Source organism: Macaca thibetana, chromosome 9 (assembly GCF_024542745.1).
Source record: "Macaca thibetana thibetana isolate TM-01 chromosome 9, ASM2454274v1, whole genome shotgun sequence".
NCBI lineage: Eukaryota > Metazoa > Chordata > Mammalia > Primates > Cercopithecidae > Macaca > Macaca thibetana.
The window spans coordinates 10,698,293-10,722,212 of NC_065586.1; the positions used below are offsets into that span (position 1 = coordinate 10,698,293).

At 41.0% G+C, this 23,920-nt stretch overlaps 1 protein-coding gene across 3 annotated transcripts in view; it reads left to right on the forward strand.

The window, feature by feature from the left end:
* The window catches only part of CELF2 (CUGBP Elav-like family member 2), an 866,203-nt gene that overhangs the window by 318,622 nt on the left and 523,661 nt on the right, over window positions 1-23,920 (forward strand). The window contains exon 1 of one of the 3 annotated variants that reach the window (XM_050802670.1): window positions 7,520-8,140. The exons of 1 other annotated variant lie outside the window; for it this stretch is intronic. In XM_050802670.1, coding sequence (XP_050658627.1) covers window positions 8,088-8,140 — 53 coding nt within the window. In that variant the 5' untranslated portion in view covers window positions 7,520-8,087. Of the gene's footprint in view, window positions 1-7,519; window positions 8,141-23,920 lie in introns of those variants that run through there. One more of the 3 variants, XM_050802671.1, reaches the window with a different exon arrangement.

A 23,920-nucleotide genomic window follows, 5' to 3' on the forward strand; every position in this document is an offset into this window, starting at 1 on the left:
TATGTTAGAAACACTCTGAAATATTTTATAGTCTACATAGCTTTCTGGGGGAGGTCATTGAGATTTTTACAGATTGAGATACCTTAAAGTGTGGTTAACTAGCAGGTGAGCTTTGTTTTCCTCTCTTTAATGTGGCAAAAAATAATAATAATAATAGGAATTCAAGAAACCAGTTGGAGCCAGAGCACAGCTACCAATTTCCAACTTTGCCGGTAAACAAAGATGTATTTTCAATGGACTCATGTCCCAACTTTTAAATCATTCATGTAATTATAAATGAGTTTTAAATTTCTCATTAAATTATGACTTTAGAAATGTTTGGTATCAAGTAACTACTGAGATCATTGAGGTAAACTTTTCATTTTTTACTAGAATAGTGTATTTTTTTCTTTTCATCAATAGTATAAATGGATATAGTTTCTATTCACCTTAGATTATAAAGCTTCTAGTTCAGTGTAGATCCTAAAATGACTCTTTAAACATCTCTGTGAATTGTTTTCTTATTGTTGGGGAATACGTTTTATCAGGGCTTCCCAGGGTGTCGAAAGTGGACCAGCACGGTCTGTGGATTGTTTATTACAGTTTACGATGATTAGGAGTAAGAATTTGGAAATGCATAGCAATTCAACAGAGTAATTTTATGGCTGTTAATCTAATACTTTTCTTAATGGGGTTTATATTGTTTTTCTAATAGCTCGATTTTATTTGTATTTAACAAAAGTACTGGTCTACAATGAATCAAAAACTTTGAAGGAAAGAAGGAAGGAGAGAAGGAGGAAGGGAAGGGAGAAGGAAAGGAGGAAGGGAGAAGGAAGGAAGGAAAGGGAGGAAGGAGGGAGGAAGGAAGGAGGGAGGGAGAGGGAGGAAGAAGGAAGAAAAAGGAAGGAAGGAGGGAGGGAGAGAGGGAAGAAGGAAGGAAGAAAGGAAGGAAGGGAGGGAGGGAGGGAAGAAGGAAGGAAGAAAGGAAGGAAGGGAGGGAGGGAGGGAAGAAGGAAGGAAGAAAGGAAGGAAGGGAGGGAGGGAGGGAAGAAGGAAGGAAGGAAGGAAGAAAGGAAGGAAGGGAGGGAGGGGAGGGAAGAAGGAAAGAAGGAAGGAAGAAAGGAAGGAAGGGAGGGAGGGAGGGAAGAAGGAAAGAAGGAAGGAAGAAAGGAAGGAAGGGAGGGAGGGAGGGAGGGAGGGAAGAAGGAAAGAAGAAAGGAAGGAGGGAGGGAGGGAGGGAAGAAGGAAGAAAGGAAGGAAAGGAGGGAGGGAGGGAGGAGGGAGGCAAGAAGGAAGAAAGGAAGGAAGGGAGGGAGGGAGGGAAGAAGGAAGGAAGGAAGGGAGGGAGGGAGGGAAGAAGGAAGGAAGGAAGGGAGGGAGGGAGGAGGGAGGGAGGGAGGGGGGGCGGGGGAGAGAGGTTCCTCACCACAGTGGGAAGTACTGCCTTACCTGTAGCCAAATCGGAAAATGTTTTGACATGCTAAACGGATGATTTGATTGCTCAACAAATGCTTTATGTAATCAATCAATAATCAATCAGTATTTGTGTGCAGCGGTTACCACCATGAATTAAATTAACAAGTTAGTTTTTAGATCTGTCTTCAAGTGAATTTGTGGTACATTTTAACTTTACTTATGTCTGCTGGAGTTTTTGTGGGGGAGTGGGGAGTGGGTAATAAGGGAAGGCTTACATTTTTCTCATAGTAATTCAAGGGCAATATTCCGGGTTAGGAATTCCTTCTCTATGAGCAGGTGTTGACATTGTTTCTTTGACTGGCAACTTGGCAACTGTATTTGGCTTTCCTTGAAAACTCAGATTTCCCTCTTAAAAACAGATGAGGAGTCTTGTTTGTAAGCACACAAAAACCAGAACATTCTAAAGCTGCCATTCAAAGAAAAACAAAACCAAAAAAGCCTGTAAGATCAATGTTTCAGGTTTGATTCCCTGGCCTATGATATGGAGACTATCTGAGCCACACATTTTTCCTGTGGGCATTTCCTTTGTCCCTGTGGGTGTGAGCCCTGTGTGCTAACAAAGGCAGACTGGAAATTAAAAGAAGAACATGACGCAGCTTTGAAAATCTCATCTCCCATGGCAGTATAGGAGTTAAAGCTCTTCCCCCTCCCCGCCCCCCGACTGTACGTACCAAATTTGGCCTGTGATTCCTTTGAATGGTATGAAAAGCAGCTGGCTGGGTGTGAGTCTCCTTCCTCTCTTCCTTTCTCACTTTAAAATATGCCTGGCAGAGATCCAACATTCCCCTTTGCCTGGCTTTAATCCATTTTACCCTCCTGTTCAGCTGACCAAGATTCCAAATGAAAAAAGCATTCCTTCCCAATTGTTAGGAGAGCCTAAGCACCAGCAGAATGTCAGACACATATGTGGACCCCGAATGATGCATTGGGTCTTGCGCATGTATGTAGCGGGTTTTGAAGCTGTCTCTTTAGAGGCCCTTCAGAATTTTTTTTTTTTTTTTTAGCTTATCAAGTGATACATAATAGCAATTCCTAAGTCATTGATGAAGGACCAAAACACATATCTTTGTTCATAGACTTTTCATTGTATCAGGTTTTGTGAGCAAAACACGAAAGCACTTGAAATTCCATTAAAGTTACATTCATTTATCTAAAAAAGAGAAAGAAAAAAGCCATCTTTGGAAGTTTGTCTCTACAGACATCATTAAAGTGAGGATATGTACAAAACACATCTTACGTAACTCAAGATTAATGGCTAACTATTCAGGTGCAGATTTTTTACAGTGGGAGCTGATGCTTGGGGAAAAAAAATAAGAAAACATAGCCACTACATTAACTACCAAGTTACTGTGCATAAAATAAATATAATATAGACATGCCCCCATGTTTTACAAAACATCAGTTTCAATGCTTCTCAACACATCAATATTACCAACACTTAAAAATGCATTCAACTAGCCAATCTTAGGACAAGAAGACTGTGGAATTCCCTAATTTTCAGTATTTGAAGAAATAGGCATATTTTGATCCTATCACTGCTTTGTTCAAAAAGCAACCTCAAAAAGGCCTTTTTTATGTTTGGCTTATAATAACTAAAACAATATAAAGCTTGAAGAACAAATAAATTTATTTTGATGTCTAGTTAATAAAGTCAAAGGTACCATTACCCACCTCCATAAATAAAAAATAATCACCACAGTGATGTTGGTAATTTTTATTTAAAAGTCCATTTAGCAGAGGGTTGCCAGATTTAGAAAATAAAAACAGAGGAACACAAAGCAGAATTGCAGATAAAAATACAATGATTTTTTATTTATTTATTTATTTTTTGGCATAAGTATATCCCATGCAATGGTTAGGGCCATACTTATACTAAAAAATTATTTGTCGTTTCTCTGAAATCTGATGTACACTGGGTGAGCTGTATTTTATCTTGGAACCCTTGCCTATGATTGTTGCCACACTGTGGTTTGCTATGAAAAGCGTGGAAAGCCGGGTCCTATTTCTGGGGTCCAGGGCAAGTGCTGGGGTTTCTTAGCTCACTCCATCTGCTAACCTTAAAATTTTGGCACGTTAACAAGATCGGGAAATCTTCTTTTGCAGCAGTAGAATGCATTTATTAGTCATTTCACTTTCTTCAGAGGAGAGAGAGAGCTTACCCACCTGAGAAGAAGGTAAGAGCCAGCAAAAATAAGAAGAAAAAAAAAAAAAACTAGGAAAACCAGAAAGGAAAAGAATTTTAACCAGGAAGTAACATAATTAGGAATAAATAAGTTTAAAGCAAGCCTCTCCAAAACAACAACAAAAACACAAAATGTTTAGGATAATCAGATCCTTAGCAAGAAAACTGTAGTTTATAAGAAACGGAGACACCCATAGAAAGACAAATGAAAAAAATGACAAAGAAAATGTTGTATTTCTTCCCCAACAAACCAGTTTTTTTTTTTTTTAAGTCTCTATCAGGAATTAGACATTTTGTGGGGCAGCAACTTACTAAGACACCACATCTGTCTTTCCAGAGCCTGATTAAATGGTTGGCTTTACCTACAGTTGATGGTGAAAGCCTTTTTCCTTGTTTGGCTTACTCATGCCACGAGGCCCATCCTACTCTTCTGCTAAAATAAGATGAGCTTCCATGGTTTTTCACCTTTGGTGCTAATGATATTATCCTCAACCACATGAAAACCCACCTGGGATACTGTATAACCAGGAGATACGTTCTCCTGACCTTCTATATCTGCATTTCCCAGGGCAGTCTCTGCCAAGGTCTGATAGAAATGCAGATTCCTCGGCTCCTAGTGTTGCCTCCTGACTGATACTCCACATTTTCCCACACTTCCCTCATGACTGTAACCCCAGTACATGTGGAAACCACAGGCTCGGAGGCTTGGGCTTGCTTGGATGGAGGAGGTACAAACAGTGGGCTTTATTTTTGTTTGGAATTCGGTTGTGGTTTTGGCTTCTCTACTGAAGAAACCAAAGGAAGGGGGAAGGAGATCACAGAAATGTTAGCTCTATGAAAAGGAAAGTGACGAGCCTTGTTACTGGTACTATCAGGACAATCATGAATGTTGCGTTACATGGATTAAACTTTTTTTTTTTTTAAACAGACAGGGAACTCTCAGGAGAGGTGACTCTTTAAGAATCATTACAAATGCAAACAAAATTTTTTTGATGTAAAGGAGTATCTGTATCAAAATTGTGAAAAAGAAGACAAAGAGAATGAACTCTTACAGTTTATAGACTGACATGGTGGAAAACTATAATTCAGGGCCGAAGTTTATTAACGCTGAACCTAACTCTTATTTTTATAAATAGAAAATTTACTGTTGCCTTTTTGTATTACAGATAAATAGTTGGCCCAGTTTTGAGCAAGGCAACATTTCTGTTTGTTTGTTTGTTTTTAGGAAGCACCCTCATTGTTGAAGATGAATTAATCATCTTGATGGCCTATTTCTTAGTAGGAAACAGATCCATTAGGTGTGTGATCCATTGAAATCAGGAATGAAATACTTAGGGAAAAGGAAAAAAGAAATGTGCAGCATGTGATAGCATGGAATTAATCTCCAGTATATGTAAACATAAACACACACTTGGACCTTGAAATTAAGAAAAAGAAAAAGGCAAAATATTCTGCCCTTCTTGGACTCAACGCATCCTTTAAAAGTTAATTTCTCTCCTTCCTCTCTAAATACTTTTGGGAAGTGGGTTTCAAATGTTATCCTCCTAAACTCTAGGGTTTCTCTATAGGGTCTTAGGAGTGAATCTGTGAGACTCAGGGGATTCCTCTTACCCATCCCTATCCTGATTCTAACCCCAATCCCATCCCCACCCCAGTGTCTGGACATAACAATAATTGTTTTATTTTAGTTGTTCCCTGCAATTGCCTTCTACCAAAGACCAGTGAAGCTGATTTTCCATTTATGGAAATGACTTTAAAAATCCCTTTTAAGAAAGAAGTGCTGTGTGGCGGTTACTCGCCAGATCCACAGGCATCCCTTGTAAGTTCAGTGCCATGAAAGCTCAGACCATTTCCTTAATTTCTCCACACCTAAATGTCTTCATTTACATTAACAAATGGGGAGTACAACTCATAACTTACCTCATAAACAAGTTGGTTATGAGGAGTGAATGAGTCAACACACCTAATGAAATTAGAACTGTTCCTAGTCCCTAATAATGAACTTCAGCTACTACTGTATCTGTTTTGGTACCTGGGCTTGGTACAAGATTTTATTTGAGTGAACATTCTACTGACTACCTTTAAAAAGTTTTTGAAAAGACAACTGCTTTAAAACGGTATTTCATAATCTACGAAAATGAGTTTCTCCTTTTGTCCTTTGGCCAGAAGTCAAATCCCACCCCCTTTCCTCCATTAACCCTGAACTCTAAGCGTTAAGAACTCATTTCCCTTCCTTCCCCAGACCTGAATCTCCGTGGTGCCATGGGATAAGGATGAGGATGATGTCATTATAGTTGTAGAAACTATTTCATTATAATCTTTTGTTACTTTCTTGCTAACTTTCTAAAGGGAAAAACATTTCATTAATTATCAAAGTACCCGGAACCCTTTGGGAGCTACAACTCCATATAAAACTATTATTATCACCCACATTTGGTGAAGTATTTGGGGATTAAAAGTGTTATGTAAATGTTTACACATGATTACGCTGTGGTCTAAGATTCATGGTGGGACAACATAGACAGCCCAGGAAGAAGCTTGAAGTTCCAGAAAGGCAATGATTTTTGTACAAGGTATGAAATGCTCTTTTAATTTTAGTCTAAAGACAGTTGCACTTCTCAAGAAAGTCACTCACAGCCATTAAGGAAAGTATCCATGACTGCTAAAGAGAAAACAAATCTAAACAGAAGGTTAGCTGCCTATCTTAAGATCCACGGGTCCATGGAGAACAGGGTGGTAAGAAAGGGATTTAAAACGCTGGGATAGGCGTTTGGAGTGGCAAAAACTTTCTGACAGTAAAAGCAACCTGCTTCCAAAAGCTGTGGGAGCATCTTCCCCTCAGGAAAGAACAGAGACTCCCTTTCTTAGAAGGCTCTGCTTGAAGGGAAGAAGTTGGGACCTTTCCTCCGGGCTGATGCTTTCAAGTAATAAGGACATGACAAAGCACTGAACCACAACATGTTTCCTTGCAGTCTTCCCTCTTCCTTCTCAGGGAAGTGTCTGGCTGGTGCAGGTATGTTCTTAACACTCTTAACATTGCAGAAACTCTCTTTGCAACACAGAGGGAAAAAAAAGACCTAAATCAGAGCCTTTAGGTGGTCTCAGTGTCTGGGCGTAATAATAATTGTTTTATTTTACTTATTCCCTGCATTTGCCTTCTACCAAAGACCAGTGAAGCTGATTTTCCATTTATGGGAATGACTCTAAAAATCCCTTTTAAAATAAGTGTAAGAAAAAGAAGAATTTAATATAAAGAAAGACTATCAAGTAAAGCTCGTGTTGCAGGCAGCTGCAGTAGAAATCTTGACGGACCGGCCAGCCAAGGTCCGGAAGCCACTGGACCAGATGATTTCAAGGTCGTCTCCTTCCAGGATCCTGAGGACAGGAGGAAGAGCTTCAGCTGCAGAGGTCTTAGTTCCAACCAGGACCCTCCAAGCCTAGAAGCCTCTGCTTAAGAGGCAGTATGTATGAAAACAAGAAATCAGTACAGTCCCAAAGAACCCATAGAGGGGGAGAGGGATAAGGAGACAAACTATGAACAAACAGTACAGGAAAGCAATACTGCCCAGATATTTTAAAACATCTCTCATGCACAGTTTCAAATAATTATTGGAAGGATGTTTGGTTTTCGATAAATGACAAAAGATACACAAGGTGGTGGGGGGTGGGTTGGGGGGAGCCCATACCCTTTTCTCTTCATGTTTAAAGAGATTCTGCATTTTCTCCTTCATGTTATTTAAAAACACAAGAAAGCCAGCAAAGGGTGGGGGAGCAGTGTAGCAAAAAATCTCTGCCAGAAAGCACACAGTAAAGTCTAGCTTGTAAGCAGCCCTGTTCCAAATTATTTTTAAAAAACAAATCCTAACAGTAACGTAGTTACAGCCTCTGAGGGTAGCTCTAAGCCCAGTGTCAGAGTCCCAGAGCCTAAGCCACGAAAAAAGGAGGAAAGAAAGCTAACCAGTCTCCTGCCAGGAATAAGAAAAGCAAAATCTCCGAGGCAGGAGAAATACCCCCAAGGAGGCGAAGGCTGCAGCTTGCAGTAATCTGTGAATGATTGCTGGTAAAGTCCAGAGGCTTCAGGCTTGATCTGTGTTTGTTCCCAGAGAAAGCCGAGGAGGACGGTGTTAATAAAGAGAGATTTAAGTGAGAGCTGTGCTTGGAATAAAGTGGGCTACAAAAAGGTCAAATTTGATCAGTTGGAGCAGATTACCGGGGCTTTAAAAGGTGGTGTGGAGCTGGGGTGTGGAGCTGGGAGTCGGGTGTGGGACGGAGGAGAGCGCAGGATTGATTTGCGGGGTGGAGAGAAGTCAGGAAAAGTGCGTGTCAGCCCGGGAAGGAGGGAGCCGCGGGGCGCCAGGGCCCGGCCTGGGTCCAGAATCCTCCGTCTGTTCCCCAGCACCCCATCCCCGCCTCCTCCTCTCCGGACTCGCCCTCAGCCGGCTCCTAGACAATGGTTTCCTTGGTCTCTGACTTGGATCCTCTGAAAAACTGGAAAGTTTTAAGGTAGGCCTGCTTTGCTTTCTCTCGCATCCTGGTTTGAGTTCACAGCCAAGGCCCTGCCCCCGCCCCACGCCTGTGCAGAAGTGGTTGGGGTTGCTTGAAATGCACCTTGTGGGGTTCAGGCATGAGCAGATCTGCTAGTGGGAAGACTGCTCGGAGGCAGTTGTGTAAGGAGTGGCCTGTGAACGTGAGGTCCTCCAGTTTCACCCCAGGAGGGAGGTGGGGCTGCCTTGGCAATGAGGGAGGACAATCTTATTTAAATGACACCAGCCAACTCACTGGAAGGAGTCCTCATATTGAATTTTGGGGCTTCAGAGGGGCATTAAAGGTGTGAGATGGAATGTGGTCAACTTTCTGGGACTTCAGATAGAAAAGCGAAATTTGGCCAGGTGCGGTGGCTCACGTCTATAATCCCAGCACTTTGGGAGGCCAAGGTGGATGGATCCCTTTGAGGTCAGGAGTTCGAGACCAGCCTGGCCAACATGGCAAAAAACCCTGTCTTTACTAAGAATACAGAAATTAGCCAGGCGTGATGGTGGGTGCCTAGAGTCCCAGCTGCTTGGGAGGCTGAGTCAGGAGAATCCCTTGAACCTGGGAAGTGGAGGTTGCAATGAGCAGAGATCACACCAGTGCACTCCAGCCTGGGCAACAGAGTAAGACTCCATCTCAAAAAATTAAAAAAAGAAAAAAGAAAAAAAGAAAAGAAAAGCAAACTTTTCCAGAAAGCCTTATTAGGGTCCTTGAAGGGTCAAGGGAAACTTGGTCTCCTCCTCTGACCTCTCCCCTACCCTCATCCCCACCCCCATCCCCACCCCCAGGCCTCACCTGATGGTGAAACTGAATGGGCAGAATGTGTGACATAAAGTCTTTTTCTGAATGCTCCTAAAAAAGTGAACTCTGACCTCCTCATCTCTCAGAGGCCCAGAAAAATTAGAACACAAGGAGCTAGAAAGGGCAAAGTTCATGCATCTTCTCTAAGCTGACTCCCTTGGCAGAGTTAATTCTTGGGCTTCACTGACTCTAAATGGTATTTCCTAGCAAAAGCGTGTTTGGCAATTTTTGAAATATGAAAATGTTCGATTGAGGGATTTTTTAAAAAGTGGTTCTGCACAGTGTCATGTCTTCCAAATACCTACCCCAAAACATGGCTTCATAGGAGCTAGACCAGAACCCAAATAAGAAATACAAATGAGGAGAAATGTGCGGATGTTACTGGAACTTCTTTTTCCTGACATTTATGTTGTATTAATTTGCTAAGCTTTTATTTCCTATTCATGACTTCTGTCTTCATGTTTGTCTGATTCTGTTATTTTTAAGAATAAGATTATAGAAAAGAGCAAATTTAAAATTGCCAATATCCATCTTAATTATTCTGTTTTGAAAAAGTACTGCATGTCATTTTCTAGAACTTTCCACGGATGCTTTTTGCACATCAGGTAGTATGTGCTATTTTATAATCTGCTGTTTCCAGCTAACATATCAGACATGTTTTCATGTTTCCACGTAACTTTCATAACCACCATTTTAATGGCTAAATAAACCACCATAATATTAATGTAAATTTTTCTTTTTGAGATGGAATCCTGCTCTGTTGCCCAGGCTGGAGTGCAATGGCGTGATCTCTACTCACTGCAACCTCCACCTCCCAGGTTCAAGCAATTCTCCTACCTCAGCCTCCCAAGTAGCTGGGATTACGGGTGCCCACCATCACACCTGGCTAATTTTTTGTATTTTTAGTAGAGATGGGGTTTCATCATGTTTCCCAGGCTGGTCTCAAACTCCCGACCTCAGGTGATACACCCTCTTTGTTGAAAATTTAGATTGTTTCCACTCCTTAATTTGTACTAACAACAACATAATGAACATCTTTGTGTACCTAGCTTTTTACTTTCATTAAATAATTGCCAGGATTTCTTGATGAAAGTTACCTTTTCATGAGTCCTTCAGTGATTTTTTTTCTGTTTGCATTTTTAAACTTTAATTATTGAAAAATGGTAAAGTACTTCTGTAAATGTTCTTAGGATACATCTATTAGAATAAATTATGCTTTCCTTTTTTTTTTTAACTGGATTACTAACCTGTCTCTAAAACTGAAACACTTCCTACAAGTGCTTTCAAACAATTTTTCTCAGGCAATTAACTGAATATTATTACACCAGTGGATAAGGCAGGCTCTAGCTCTAAGAATGTATGTGACTATGGTTATAGATTTTGAAACATGTATCCCCCCAAAGGCCTTTTTAGATAATGATCTCAAGTCTTAACTCATTTTTAAAAAATCAGTGAGAATGTTGTCTTTCCCCTAAACATGCCCCAAATTTAAGTGAAGCTTAGTTTTGCTAGAGTAAGTGAAGTTTCAAAAACTTGGACTGGCGAGACCTGGGAAAGAGAAACATTTTTACATTGACTCCTTTGGCTATACCAAGTTCATTCTGTCCACACCTCTTTTTGGCAAGCATTATCCCACTGGCTTTTTAACTGTGTGTAATCCTTTTCTAAAGTCAGGAACCATAAAGGGATAGAATTTATAAATTGCATTTTAAATTCCTTAATCGTTTACAACAAGTCATCCATTTGGCTAATTTTGCTTCACTGAACAGTTTACTCGCCACCAATAAGTCTCTGCCTATAATATGTGGAAGAAGCAAAAATAAAACACAACCTGATAAATGGGTGATCTAGCAGGAGAATGAGGTGTGTACTCTAATGCCACATAGCAGGATTGTCTGTGATCTGAGTTATGTCAATAAAATGCTTTAGAAATCCAGAGAATGAAGTGAGAGGCCACGTTCTGCTAAAGAGAAAGAGCAGTTACTGTCCTCATCTGATTAACAAATGAGAAGAACATTTGATATGTAAAGCATATTATGAGGCAAAAAGGCCTTTAAACCTGCATAACCTGGAATATCTTCATGTGTTTGGTCCAGGAGCTCAGCCTAGAGTTCTGCCAAACCTGTTGCTCTTAAGAAGTCATCTCAAGGCACAATTTTAAAACCTGCTTACACCACAATATAGTGTTTTAGAAGATGGTCTGTTTGCAGGGCACAATTTCAGGTTATAAGCATTTTTCAAGAACTGTCTATTTGAAATCGCTCCATCCTTATTCCATTTTGTTACATGGAGAAACCAAGGGTGGTCGTAGTGCTACTGCTTGTGTTTTAATGACTGTCTAACCCAAGGGACATAAAAGAAACCTAATTTTCACCAAAAGACATGCCAATAATTTTCCACATTCTCCCATTTGACCCCTGAGAAAGTACAAACACTCCAGCTGCATTCAAAGAAAAAAATGCAAAAGTTAAATAAAGTATTCTTGGTACACAGAAGAAAAAAGTTGACACTGTATTAGACCTATGACTAAAAGAATAAAATAGGCCGGGTGCGGTGGCTCATGCCTTAATCCCAGCACTTTGGGAGGCCGAGGCGGGCGGATCATGAGGTCCAGAGATCGAGGCCATCCTGGCTAACATGGGGAAACCCTGTCTCTACTAAAAATGCAAAAGTTAGCTGAGTGTGGTGGCACGCGCCTGTAGTCCCAGCTACTTGGGAGGCTAAGGTAGGAGAATTGCTTGAACCTGGGAGGCAGAGGTTGCAGTGAGCTGAGATTGTGTCACTGCACTCCAGCCTGGGTGACACAGTGAGACTCCGTCTCACAAAACAAAAAAAAAGAAAAAAAAAGAATAAAATAAACTTGAAAATACGCTGAGTGCAAGATGAGATGTTTATAGATATGACTTGAGAGTAAAAAAGTTGATAGGAAGATTAAGCAGGGAGTGGGACCCAGAATATCTGTTGTCTCCTTTACCCATGCATAAGCCCTAAGTCACCTCTGGGGAAGGATTAAAAATCCCCAAATCGAGTTTAACTCTTCCATTTAGAGGTAAGAGAATCGATGAATTGACTAAAAGAAGTCACAGAACTCATTAGCCATGCAAGCTGTGGCCAACTCTTCCAACTCCATCCTCTCTCCTGAGGAATGTCCTTCCCCACCTCCACTTCTGTTTCCCTTTCTCCTTCAGCTTTCAGACAGCTCAGCCCAGTTACAAGCCTTAAAGATGTCAAAAGCTCAACAGGTTATAAACTCTATCTGTAATGTCCCCCCAAGAACTCATTGGTTTCCAGCTCTAGTAGGTTTATGAATTACAGCGATCTAGCCAGGTACTCAAACTGGAAAGATAGGCCATCTCCCTAATCCCCCATTTTCCCTCTTAATTTACATCCAAACTATTGCCAGCTCCTACTGAGTTCGACTCCTAAGCACCTAGGGACTCTCTCTCCACTTTTTTCCACCTTCCATTGATAACATCTCATTTTGCTAAGATTGCTACCCCCTAACCAGTCTCCCTGCTTCACTCTTGCTCTCTTAAACAATTTCGCACATAGAGGAATGAAAGCATTACAAACGCCATAAATCAGATCCTGTGACTTCCCTACTAAAACTTCCCCTTTACTCTCAGAGTCAAAGCCAGTATCCTTATTTTAACCTGCAAGGCCCCATCTGGCCTGACCCTTATGAACCTCTCAGCCTGAATCTCCTCCCTCTCTCCCCACAGCTCACATTGCTCCAGTCCTGCTGGTCTTTCTCTTTCTCAGTTATGCAGCCAGGCTATTTTGGCTTGATTTTCATTAGCTACTCCCTCTCCCTGCCTGGCAATCTTTCCTTAGCTATTGGCAGGGCAGAGGCTGCTCCTCATTCAAGCCTTAGCTCCCATGTCATCTCCTCAGTGAGCCCTTCCCTTGACCTCCCAGTTTAAAGCCAAAAATCAATCTCTAGCACATCTCCCTGATAGACTGAATCATAGGCAACAGCCAGTATTCAACTATGTTTGACTTATAAAAACGTTCACTTCATATGGTTCAGCTAATATTCTCATCACAGCATTGCTAATATCTGCCATCTGCATATATATTTGTTTACTGATTATCTCTCTCTCATATTAGAATGCATGGTTTGTGTATTTGACTGTGATATACCCAGCATCTAAAAGATTTCCTAGCACATGACAATGAATGAATGAATGAATGAATGAATGAGTGAGTGAGTGAAGGAGTCACTCTTTGTCTCTCTTATCCTACTTTATCCTCACTCCATGGGGCCAGGGGCATTGTATATTTCATTCACATCCCACCCCTAGTATTTACCACTGTGATACTATGTTATTATGTGGAATGAATGAATTAACTGATGAATTAATGACTCCTAACACCTAGTTGAGTAATTCTATCTTCAGTTGCTTATTTCTGTGCCAATCAGAAAAGTGTCTAATATGGTAACATAGAAAATTCCAAAATCTTCTCTGAGAATCTGATCTATATGTAGTATTCAGGTGGAATTTATTCTTTCTAAACAAGAGAATGATCTGGAACAGATGTTGACAAATTTCTTCATCAAGGGCCAGATGAGGAATATTTCAGGTTTTGCTGACCATACAGTTTCTGTCACAACTATACAACTTTGCTATGTTAGCCTGAGAGCAGCCATAGATGGTATGTGAACAGCTTGGCTGTGACAAAATAAGACTTTATTTAAACAGACTTTCTTTAAACAGTGGGCTGGATATGGCCAAGGGCCCATAGTCTAACGTGGTCCATGATCTCAACTAATGATCTGAGCAGCAGGAAAATAGAAGTGGCTTTCACAGATAGTCAGAGGGATGCTTTCAAATCTCGTACGACAAGGCAAATATCAAAAACTAGTCTTGCTATTAGGATAAAACTTCAGAGGAGCCTTGGTGATATTTCAAAGGTCAGAGATGTTTTAGGTTATGAGCACTTGATCTCACAAAGATGATGAATGTCTGGGGAAAATGTATGGTTTACTGCATCCCTTAAATGTTTGAATGAGCCTTAAAGCTATAACAAACTACACATTTGCCTGTTCCCTTATGAAGTATGTGAGAACCTCCCATTAATTAAAACAGCACACGTTGACGGGAAACATAGAACAGACCCTGAAATGTAAGTCACTGCTTGGCCTTGGTTCTTTCTTTTTCATTTCTGTCTCTAGCTCATTTAGTGTACATTTCTCTTTCACATGCCTGGGACGTCTCCTAAGACACATCCCAAATTCACAGAGGAGAGCATTCTATGTGAGTTTGGAGGAATGTCATGTGTAGATACCCTTCAGTTCATGTCACACGACATCTTAAAGATGTATAGAGCCGGAAAAGTTGCATGGATGCTCTGCTGGTATTTCGTGTGGGCAGGCTGGCCATCTGAAGATCAGGAATTTATATTCTTAGGTGATAATATAGAAGAATTATTAGTGCTTTCTACAGGCCATGCATTATGCCAAGTGTTTTTCATATAATTTCTCATTTTATCTTTATAATAGCCCTGTGAAGTAGGTAGTGGTTCTTTCGCTCTTATTTAGAAGAAAGTGATACTTAAAAAGTTCCAGTCACTTATCCAAACACACACATAAAGTAGGTGTGGAGCCCAGTGTGGACTTGGGTATTGCTAACCCTGAGCTAGAGCAATTAAACAGTGACGCCACATACTTCTCTGATCTAGTTACTGCTTTTCCTTGATAAATTGATAAGCATCACAAAGTGTGTTATCTTTACTACACCTCTGAGAGGAAAAATTTGCACCACCAGTTTTTCCTTTTCCCTTAGGAATGTTTGAAGAATCATGACTCAGTTACTACTCAGTACTTAAAATTTTTTTTTTTGCAAAGCAGCAGGAAGAGGTGTTGGCTGGAATGCATTGTCAATTTTTTTGGCAGCCTGGAGCTTTCTGAAACAGGCACTTGAAGGGGAATGGAATGGGGTCACCCTAGGGATGTGGCCTTGAGCTGTTAGAAACTGTGTCAGTGTTTCTTCAAGTTTTTTAATGAGTGGGGAGATGGATGGATGAAATCATTTGTGTTGAGTTTGTAAGTTTTAGAGCTCAAGGTGGAGGCCTAGTTGAGAAGAGCTCAGAGGAGCCGGCTGGAGTTTGATCATAGAGTCTTTATGAGTCCTCGTCTTGCTCAAGGAAAAAAGAGACAGTGTACATTGCTTTGAACAATCTAAGTCCATTTTCCATTTGATCGCCTTGTGTTCATTAAGGACCAGCTAAACCATCTGTTGAGACTTGGAAGTCGAGGACATCTGCTGGATGGGGGAGCCATCAGGCATTTAATGAGGGGCCTTTCTATGGAAACAAAAAGAAAAATCAAAAGTAATGGTTGGAGCTGACTATAACCTCAGTGTCTGAGGCCAGAGGACAGTCACTTGAGAAGATCTCTGGACACTGAGCTCTAAGCATCTTTAGATGGTGAAGTGAGAAGGGCAATGGCAGTCAGACAGATTTCCTGGTTTATGGTCTGGATTTTTGTTATGATGGTATAGACATTAATGTCACCACCAAGAGTATTTCCTGGAGGAGAGCATGGGAGACACAGGGGTTCAACTGTTCTTTTTTCTTCTTCTCCTCCTCCTCCTCCTCCTCCTCCTCCTCCTTCTCTTTCTCCTTCTCCTTCTCCTTCTCCTTCTCCTCTTCTTCAGATGGAGTCTCGCTCGGTCGCTAGGCTGGAGTGCAGTGGCGTGATCTTGGTTCACTGCAACCTCTGACTCCCTGGTTCAAGCGATTCTCCTGCCTCAGCTTCCCAAGTAGCTGGGATTACAGGCATATGCCACCACACCCAGCTAATTTTTGTATTTTTAGTAGAAACAGGCTTCACCACGTTGGCCAGGATGGTCTCCATCTCTCTGACCTCGTGATCCGCCTGCCTTGGCCCCCCAAAGTTTTGGGATTACAGGTGTGAGCCACCACGCCCAGCCTCCAGTGGACTTTCTGAGTGGCCCTGATAGCAGCAGCTCTGGGTGTAATGGTTGCTCTTACATGATTTACTGTGGTAAGGACTTTCTGGACGTTTAGATCCACTTGTCTGGCTTCAGTGTGCAGGACTGTATCAGATCATGGGGCCAAACAGCAGCTACAAGACAACACTGAGTCACAATAAGGATCTTGGCCATCAGGTTTTAGTTCTCACTGATGACAAGCCAGGTGGAAGGGAGAAAAAAAATGAAAATGTTAACTTGGAGAGTTACAGTCACCCATTGAGGAAAACTAGAATAGTATTTGGTAAGAGGTGATCATATGTGTAAGATGGAAGGATCCAGTCCAGTTTACAGGTAAATAATATAAATCCCCCAAAACAAGCAACAGGACTAGAATCTGATCACCCACAAGGATATGTTACAGTTTTCTATTGAAACATAAGATTTCTGTCCACAGTTACCCCCATTTTTGATCAAACTTTTTGATCAAAGACTATTCTTGTTTATAAAATGTTTCTTGTCTCATTAAACTGGGCCAGATGATATTTATATAAGTACAGCAAAAATAATAATTGAGCACATAGACCTTTTTAAGTTTGCTTTGCTAGAAAATGAAGAATCTCCTGTTGGACTTTTAAAAGCCTCTGCATTTCTAGCAAGCCAAGCCAAGAACTTGCCGTCAGACTTCACCTTCAATACCTGTAGGTTTGGGTAAATTCCTTTTCTTTTGAGGTCTCCAAAATATTTTAATGTTCTTAGGCTTGCCAGGACATGACCATTCTTACTCACCTATATGTCTGGAAATCCTGTAAGCCAGGTATCAGCCTAGTTCTTCCAAGAGGGATTTGTACACATTCGCTCCATAATGTCCACCTTGGATCCTTAAATATGTCTGGTCATATCTGATTTTATGTGTCATTCTCAAATAAGCCATTCCATTCAAAGCCTTGAACATATAAACCAGTGTTTCCAATTATGTTCATTATAACGGAGACAGAATTTTTTTTGCCCCTGTGCAAATAACTATTGTCATGCAAATGAGAATACCCAAGAACAAATTCTGAATTCTCAAGAGATCAGGTAGGGAAAAAAAGATAAATGTTTCTGTTTTGTTTACAAAAGTATAATTTAGTAGATTTTTTTGGATGATAGATAGCTTAAGATGAAAGGAAAAGGAATTTCCTGCTATCCAGAAAATAGAGTATTAAAGAGTCAGCAATATTCCAAACAAAAGCCAGAAAACATAATAATCATTCCTTATCACTTTACCAAGTCCAATATATTAAATAATTAATTTTGTTCTGCTTGATCTTGAGTTAGCAGTTTTGTGAAGCTGTCAGCTTCTCTGCTAGAGTTGTGGAGAACCTGACTCAGTTCATTAGGACGATATCAAGGTTATGTAAGCAACGACATCAGAAGCTTGCACCCCAGAGTACTTGTCACAGACAGTTATTTCCATAGGTCTCTGAGACAGTTTCTTTTTGTTAAAGACAAAGTTCTTTGGCCTGAGCTGTTTGCATGAGCAGAGTAAAACAGTCACTATTTCTGGATGACAAAATACTGAAGATGGCCGTGGTTAACGATCTGATGGGCGTTCATTATAAAAATAACACCATTGACAAGAAAATGTGGTTGTTTCTGTGACATAAAACATTTTAAAATAATTGCTGGAATTATGACTGACAACATTACACTATTGTTGTCTAGTATCAGGCAAAGCAGCATTGAGATAGATCCTGGACACCAAGGGCATTGACAAATTTCTAGGAACTTCTGTAACTTTTGAAATACCGCATTTACCTGTACAAATATAACCTGGGGAAGGTTCAACATTTCTTTTTATTAAATAATGCTTTTCATGAATTTCCACCTCGCAAGTAAATTCAGTGATTTTAACATCTCTTTTTTTAACCAGGTGAAAGAACAAACCCTTCGAGATTTTTCAGAGGCCCTTGGGAAATCTCAAAGTCAGTTTGAGATCATGAAGGCTTCATTTAGAGTTTGATTTTAGGAAGGCAACGCTGTCAAATATGTCAAAAGGTTTGATTACTTGACAAAATAGGATCACAGGTCACTGTGAAACAACCCTTAGTTAAGTATCTAACCAATGTGACAATGAAAGAATTTAAAAGTAAATATAGGAGGTGAGATCATTGTTTTAAAAACCTTAGTTCTTTTTAAAGTGAGAAGACGTGGTTCTCTTGACTAGTCAGAGACATGGTAAAGGCAACATGAAACACAGAAAATTATTTTTATGAGATGCTGAATCTTTCTCTGCTAGGAAGATTACTAAAAAGTAGAGAGAAACCTTTTACAGTCTCTTATCAAGAGCATACCGCTAATTCAAGAGACATTCTCATTTTCAGAAAGAGAAAACCAAACCAAACTAGTTTTGAATCAATACACTATTGATGTTGAAACTCATTTTTAAAAATTTTATACATAAATCCATTTAATCTTAGCAAGTCTTGACATTTACTGTGAACTGAAATGTGTCTCCCCAAAATTCACATGTTGAGGCCCTAACCCCCAATGTGGTGGTATTTGGAGATGAGGCTGTGGGGAAATAATTAGGTTTAGATGAGTTTATGGAAGTGAGGCCAACATGATAGGATTAGTGTCCTTAAAAAGAAGAGATGCCATAGCTCACTCATGCTTGTGCATTCTCTTTCTCTCCCCCTCTGCCTCACTCTCTTTCTCTCTGTCTCTCTGTCTCTGTCTCTATCATGTAAGGGCACAGCAAGAAGGTGCTCACTGCAAGCCAGGAAGAAAGCCCTCATTAGAACCATGCTGGGACTTTGATCTCAGATTTCTAGCTTCCAGAATTGTGAGAAAATACATTTCTACTGTTAAAGGCACTCAGTCTATGGTATTTCATTATGGTGGTCTGAGCAGACTAATCACAACATAATATTCCTTTCCTTAAACTTTCTATGACTTTCTACTTCCATTCAGGTTTCATCTTATACTTTCCATCTTTCTCATTCTGGAACAACCAGTCACTTTAGGACAAAATTACTCTTCTCTTTTCCTTAGCAGACCCTAACAATCTTCAACCACTCTGCACCATATAACAATAAGTCAAAAGTATGTAAACTTAAGCTAACGTTTAATAATTAATGTTTTAGTACTTTATCTTATTTGAAAAGTATTTAGATATTTAATGAATATTCATTATTTAATTTAGCATACTTCTAAGTTTGCAAGTAACCGAAAAGATTTTGGAAACTCTTCTTAGGCAAACATTATGAAACAATTATTGTTGAACTAAAGTTTGTCAAAATAATGATTTAATTTACTTCAAATCAAATTATCATTTTTATAATCTTAACTTATCTAGAAAATATTAGTTTATGTGACTAGTAAACTCAAGAAAAACAAAAATTAATTCTCACATTATATTTAATGTTGACAACTCTGAAAACATACCTTTTTTATTAAACCAACAATATTAAACTAATCTTACCAAGAATTTGCTCAAATTACATAAACATTTGAGTTGGTTTCTATATTTCTGACAGTTTTAGAAAGATTTAATTTACATAAGTGCATATTTCTCTGTAAGCCAATTAGGATAGAACCCTTTTAAAAGATTTTGTAAATTAATTTGGCAATGCCATCTGGAGGGAGGGTACCTAACACACATACATAAACACACAGATAGATGTAAATAGAAACCTATGGCTTTCATTTTTAATATTAGCCATGAGTCAGGCATAAATACAATAATACAAAATTCAATCGTGTATAGAAGAGTTAGTTCTCATCTTTACTCCATTTGTTTTTTTTTAATCCAATTTGTGTTTCTGGCAGATGGAGCAGCCAACATTCACCTGCTGAATGTGAAAGCTAAAATTTACCACTAATATTTGTGGACGAGGCCTTTGAGAATTTTTTACCTTGATAGATCATCTCATGGGGGAGGCGAACTGAGTATCTGTTTCCAATTAGTTTTTCTTTTCAGCCTCAGGTAGCTGCTTTTGAGATCCCTAAGTCCCTTAAGAGTCCCCCAGCAGGGGCAGCTGGCCTCAGGTTTCAGTAACTGTCAGTAATTGAGGGGCTGGAATGGGAAGGGAAGGTTTCAGCAGAGGTGAAGAGAGAAGAGGAGGAGCCGGGGGCTGAAAGGAGCTTATATCAAAGAATGCAGGGGAGTGGAAGGGAAGATGGAGACTGGTGGAAGGAGGAAGGAGGTAATGGAGGGGAGAGGTCTTAGAGGAGCCAGTTTAGGGAGACCCTGTTTCCCAAAGAAACCACTGAAGTTCCCAATCATCCTTCATCAAGTCACGCCAACAAGAAGTGGGCAGAGTGAGCGCCATCATGGTGGAACTCACAGTCAGCAGGAGTCCAAAAAGGGGCTTTCAGATGACTGAGAAGTTCCTATGGGATGGGCAGGAAGAAAAATGACTTCCAACTCAGGCATCAGGGAGTGAATCCCCACTCAGAATAAGGATCTGAGTGGATCAACACTCAGAAGAAACACTTGCAGCCCAGAAGGTCCCCTTTGAAAGAAGCCTGGGACTCTCTTCCAGCTTCAGAGAGCGTGCGCAGAGCCATCAGTATCAAAGTGTCTCCTCGCTGTGCTCCCACCGACATGCGTTCGGAGCCTTGGATCAGGAGAGTCAGGTTCACACCAAAGACCCAGAGGACACAAAAGTCTTTGGCAGGCAGAGTTGTCCTGTTCAAGGGTCTCATGGCAGCAGATCCAGATCTGAGTCACAGCACCAGATAGTGGTCAAATATAAAGTTTTCTTTTTTTATAAATTAAGTGGTCAGGACAGATTTTAATTGCCAATAAATTATTGCAGTAGGGATGCACTTCCAGCATCAACAGGGCTCAGCTTTATAGAGATGACCAGGTTTTTTAAAGGGAGAATGGGGTGGAGGGCCAGAAAGCAGGGGCGCATAGAGTCAGGAAGTGAAACATTGCAAATGCGGGCAATGTGATTAGGCAGCTGGGTGTGTACACTACCAGCTGTAGATGTTAGGACTCAGTTCTCCCACAGAGATGGGGGGACAGGGGCCCTGGTCTTCCTCGTGGTTACATTGTAAAGAAACAGCTTTCAGGTCCTTGAGAAAGACCCTCCTGAGCTGCAGAGGTTACATGCACATCTCAAAGGGATGGAGGAAGGGATCACCATTATAAGCCCTATGTATTCAATGACCTGAGAAAGTGAGGGCAGGGGCCTGTGTCAGGTGTTGGCTGGAACACGGGGTCAATTCTTTTGGCAGCCTGGAGCTTTCTGAGGCAGGCACTTTAAGGGGAATGGCATCACCCTGGGGATGTGGCCTTGAGCTGTTAGAAACTATGTCTTCAGGCCGGGCGCGGTGGCTCACGCCTGTAATCCCAGCACTTTGGGAGGCCGAGGCGGGCGGATCACAAGGTCAGGAGATCGAGACCACGGTGAAACCCCGCCTCTACTAAAAATACAAAAAATTAGCCGGGCGCGGTGGCGGGTGCCTGTAGTCCCAGCTACTCGGGAGGCTGAGGCAGGAGAATGGTGTGAACCCGGGAGGCGGAGCTTGCAGTGAGCCGAGATCGCGCCACTGCACTCCAGCCTGGGCGACAGAGCGAGACTCCGTCTCAAAAAAAAAAAAAAAAAAAAATATGTCTTCAAATGTGTCATGGGGGACTGATGAAATCATTTGTGTTAAGTCTGTGGTTTTTATAGCTCAAGGTGGAGGCCTAGTTGAGAAGAGGGCTGCGAGGAGTTTGGTCCCAGAGAGAGTGTTGTTAGGAAACAGAAAATCACCATGTGCCGCTCATCTCCCCTCCTGTCCCCAAATAATGTGTTTTGGCTAAAAGTCCCAGGATCCTAGGATCCTATGCTGTCCAGTCCACAGTAAAGAGAATAATCCACAGGCAGGGTCCTGTCTGTTCTCATGCAGAGCTGCTGTATTTCCCACCTATATTAGTCCATTCTCATGCTGCTGACCAAGACGTACCTGAGACTGGGTGAGTTATAAAGAAAAATAGGTTTAATGAACTCACAGTTCCACGGGGCTGAGGAGGCCTTACAATCATGGCGGAAGGCAAAAGCATGTCTTACATGGTGGCAGGCAAGAGAGAATGAGAGCCAAGCAAAAGGGGAATCTCCTTATAAAACCATTGGATCTTATGAGACTTAAACAATACCAGGAGAACAGTGTGGGTAAAACTGCCCCCCTGTTTCAATTACCTCCCACTGAGCCCTTCCCACAACATGTGGGAATTATGGGAGCTACAAATGAAGATGAGATTTGGGTGAGGACACAACCAAATCATATCACCACCACTCTCGACTTTAGTGCAACAGAGTTAGAGGGCACCTGAGAGATCAGTTTTTTGGTGATCTCTTCATGTCTATGTAAAAATAAGTCTCCACTCCCCAAACACCATATTATTTAGGAGGATAGGGACTGTCTGTTCAGCACTGTGTCCTCAGCAGTGCCTGGTCCTGTTTTCAGAACCCAGGTTTCATGCTTTCTAATTTCACCTGAGAGCTTCTCACTAAGCCCCCTCCCTGCCTGTCCACCCTCAAGTGGAAATAAGGTTTTCTTCTTCTGAATGTTCATAGCACTGAATCTAAACTTCAGATCCACAAATGCATATTTTCTACCTTGTAGTGTTTGTATAGTAATTCCATTAAAAGGGTGTCAATGTCTGGAAGATAGGTAGGGTCACTGTCTGATTAAACCTGATGTCCTCTTGTATCCCTTATATCATCAGGCACTGCGTTTATCTGAGTGTTTGGATGGAAACCCACATATGCCTCATTTCTATGATGAGATATTGAACCAGGATTGCCCACCTATAAAACTGTGTGATCGATGTAAGATAGAACAGGGAAGTACCTTCCCATCGGATCCCGAATCCCACCTCTGAGTGGTACCATGAATCCATCTCCTACACTGCCGAGTTTTTCTCACAGCAAAGCAATTCTCTTTATATTGATCCTCATTTTCTTTCAAGGCTCTTTATTCCCACTCCTTCTGTAGAGCTGATGGACGAAACTACAAATCTGTTTTCAGATGTGCTGTCTCTGAGCTGGAGCCCTAATGTAAATCAGCTGTTCAGGGATGAGTTCTGCTGACACAGACTGACATTAGCAATCGTGTGACTGGTCCTGCAGGGCTGAAGATTGCAATCCATCCAGGGTGCAGGTGTTTCAGTTAACCATGCTGTAGAACTCCATTTTGATTTTGCGTTGTACTAGTTTTTCATTCTTATAGACACAAATGTCCAAGCCAGAAAGAATTGTTAGAGGACTGTGGAAATGGCAGTTTTATACATTTGATCATATTTCCTGGTGGCTAAAGTGAAAGATTTTGTGAACTGGAAAGATGTGGCCCTCACTGAGGTTTGTTATTTGTAAATAGCATGTAATGACGGCTTTGAGACTTCACACGTGTCCTTCCTTGGCTGCCATTATTATTGTCGTTATTGAACATAACATACATTATCAAGTTCTCCAAACCTGGGATGCTTTTCCCTTTCTCCATCATAGCACATGGTCTTTATTTAAAAGGTTTATTCCAGTAAAACTTCCTTTAAACTCTATTTAAACAGTTTATTCCAAATGGCTGTATTCCAATAAAACTTACAGTTTTATAAAAACAGGCGTTGGGCTGGATTTGGGCCATGGGCCTTGGTTTACTAACTCCATTGAGTTTTAGAAACTTTGAGATCCATGGTAACTTGGACAGCAACAGGGAGACTGAACCACAAGAAGGATCAAGAGAGAATATGCTTTCCCTGGTACTGTGTGGTGAGCTAAGCTGTCCTGGGCTTTAACTCCTGGGAAAAAGAGTGTACAAGAGACGAGAGAGTGAGCTGGGTTTTTTTCAGACCCAGGATCTCCTTTCAGTTTGGCTATATTGAGGCAAAACAGCAGTGCACACTTTGTCTTTTAAGGAAAGCTCAGCACCTCTACTCTCTAGCAAATATACATTTCAATTAACCTGGAGCCACATCCTTCCATAGCAGGCACTTATCCCTTTGGAGAAGGAGGACAGATCATGAAATGGGACCAAGAGAAGG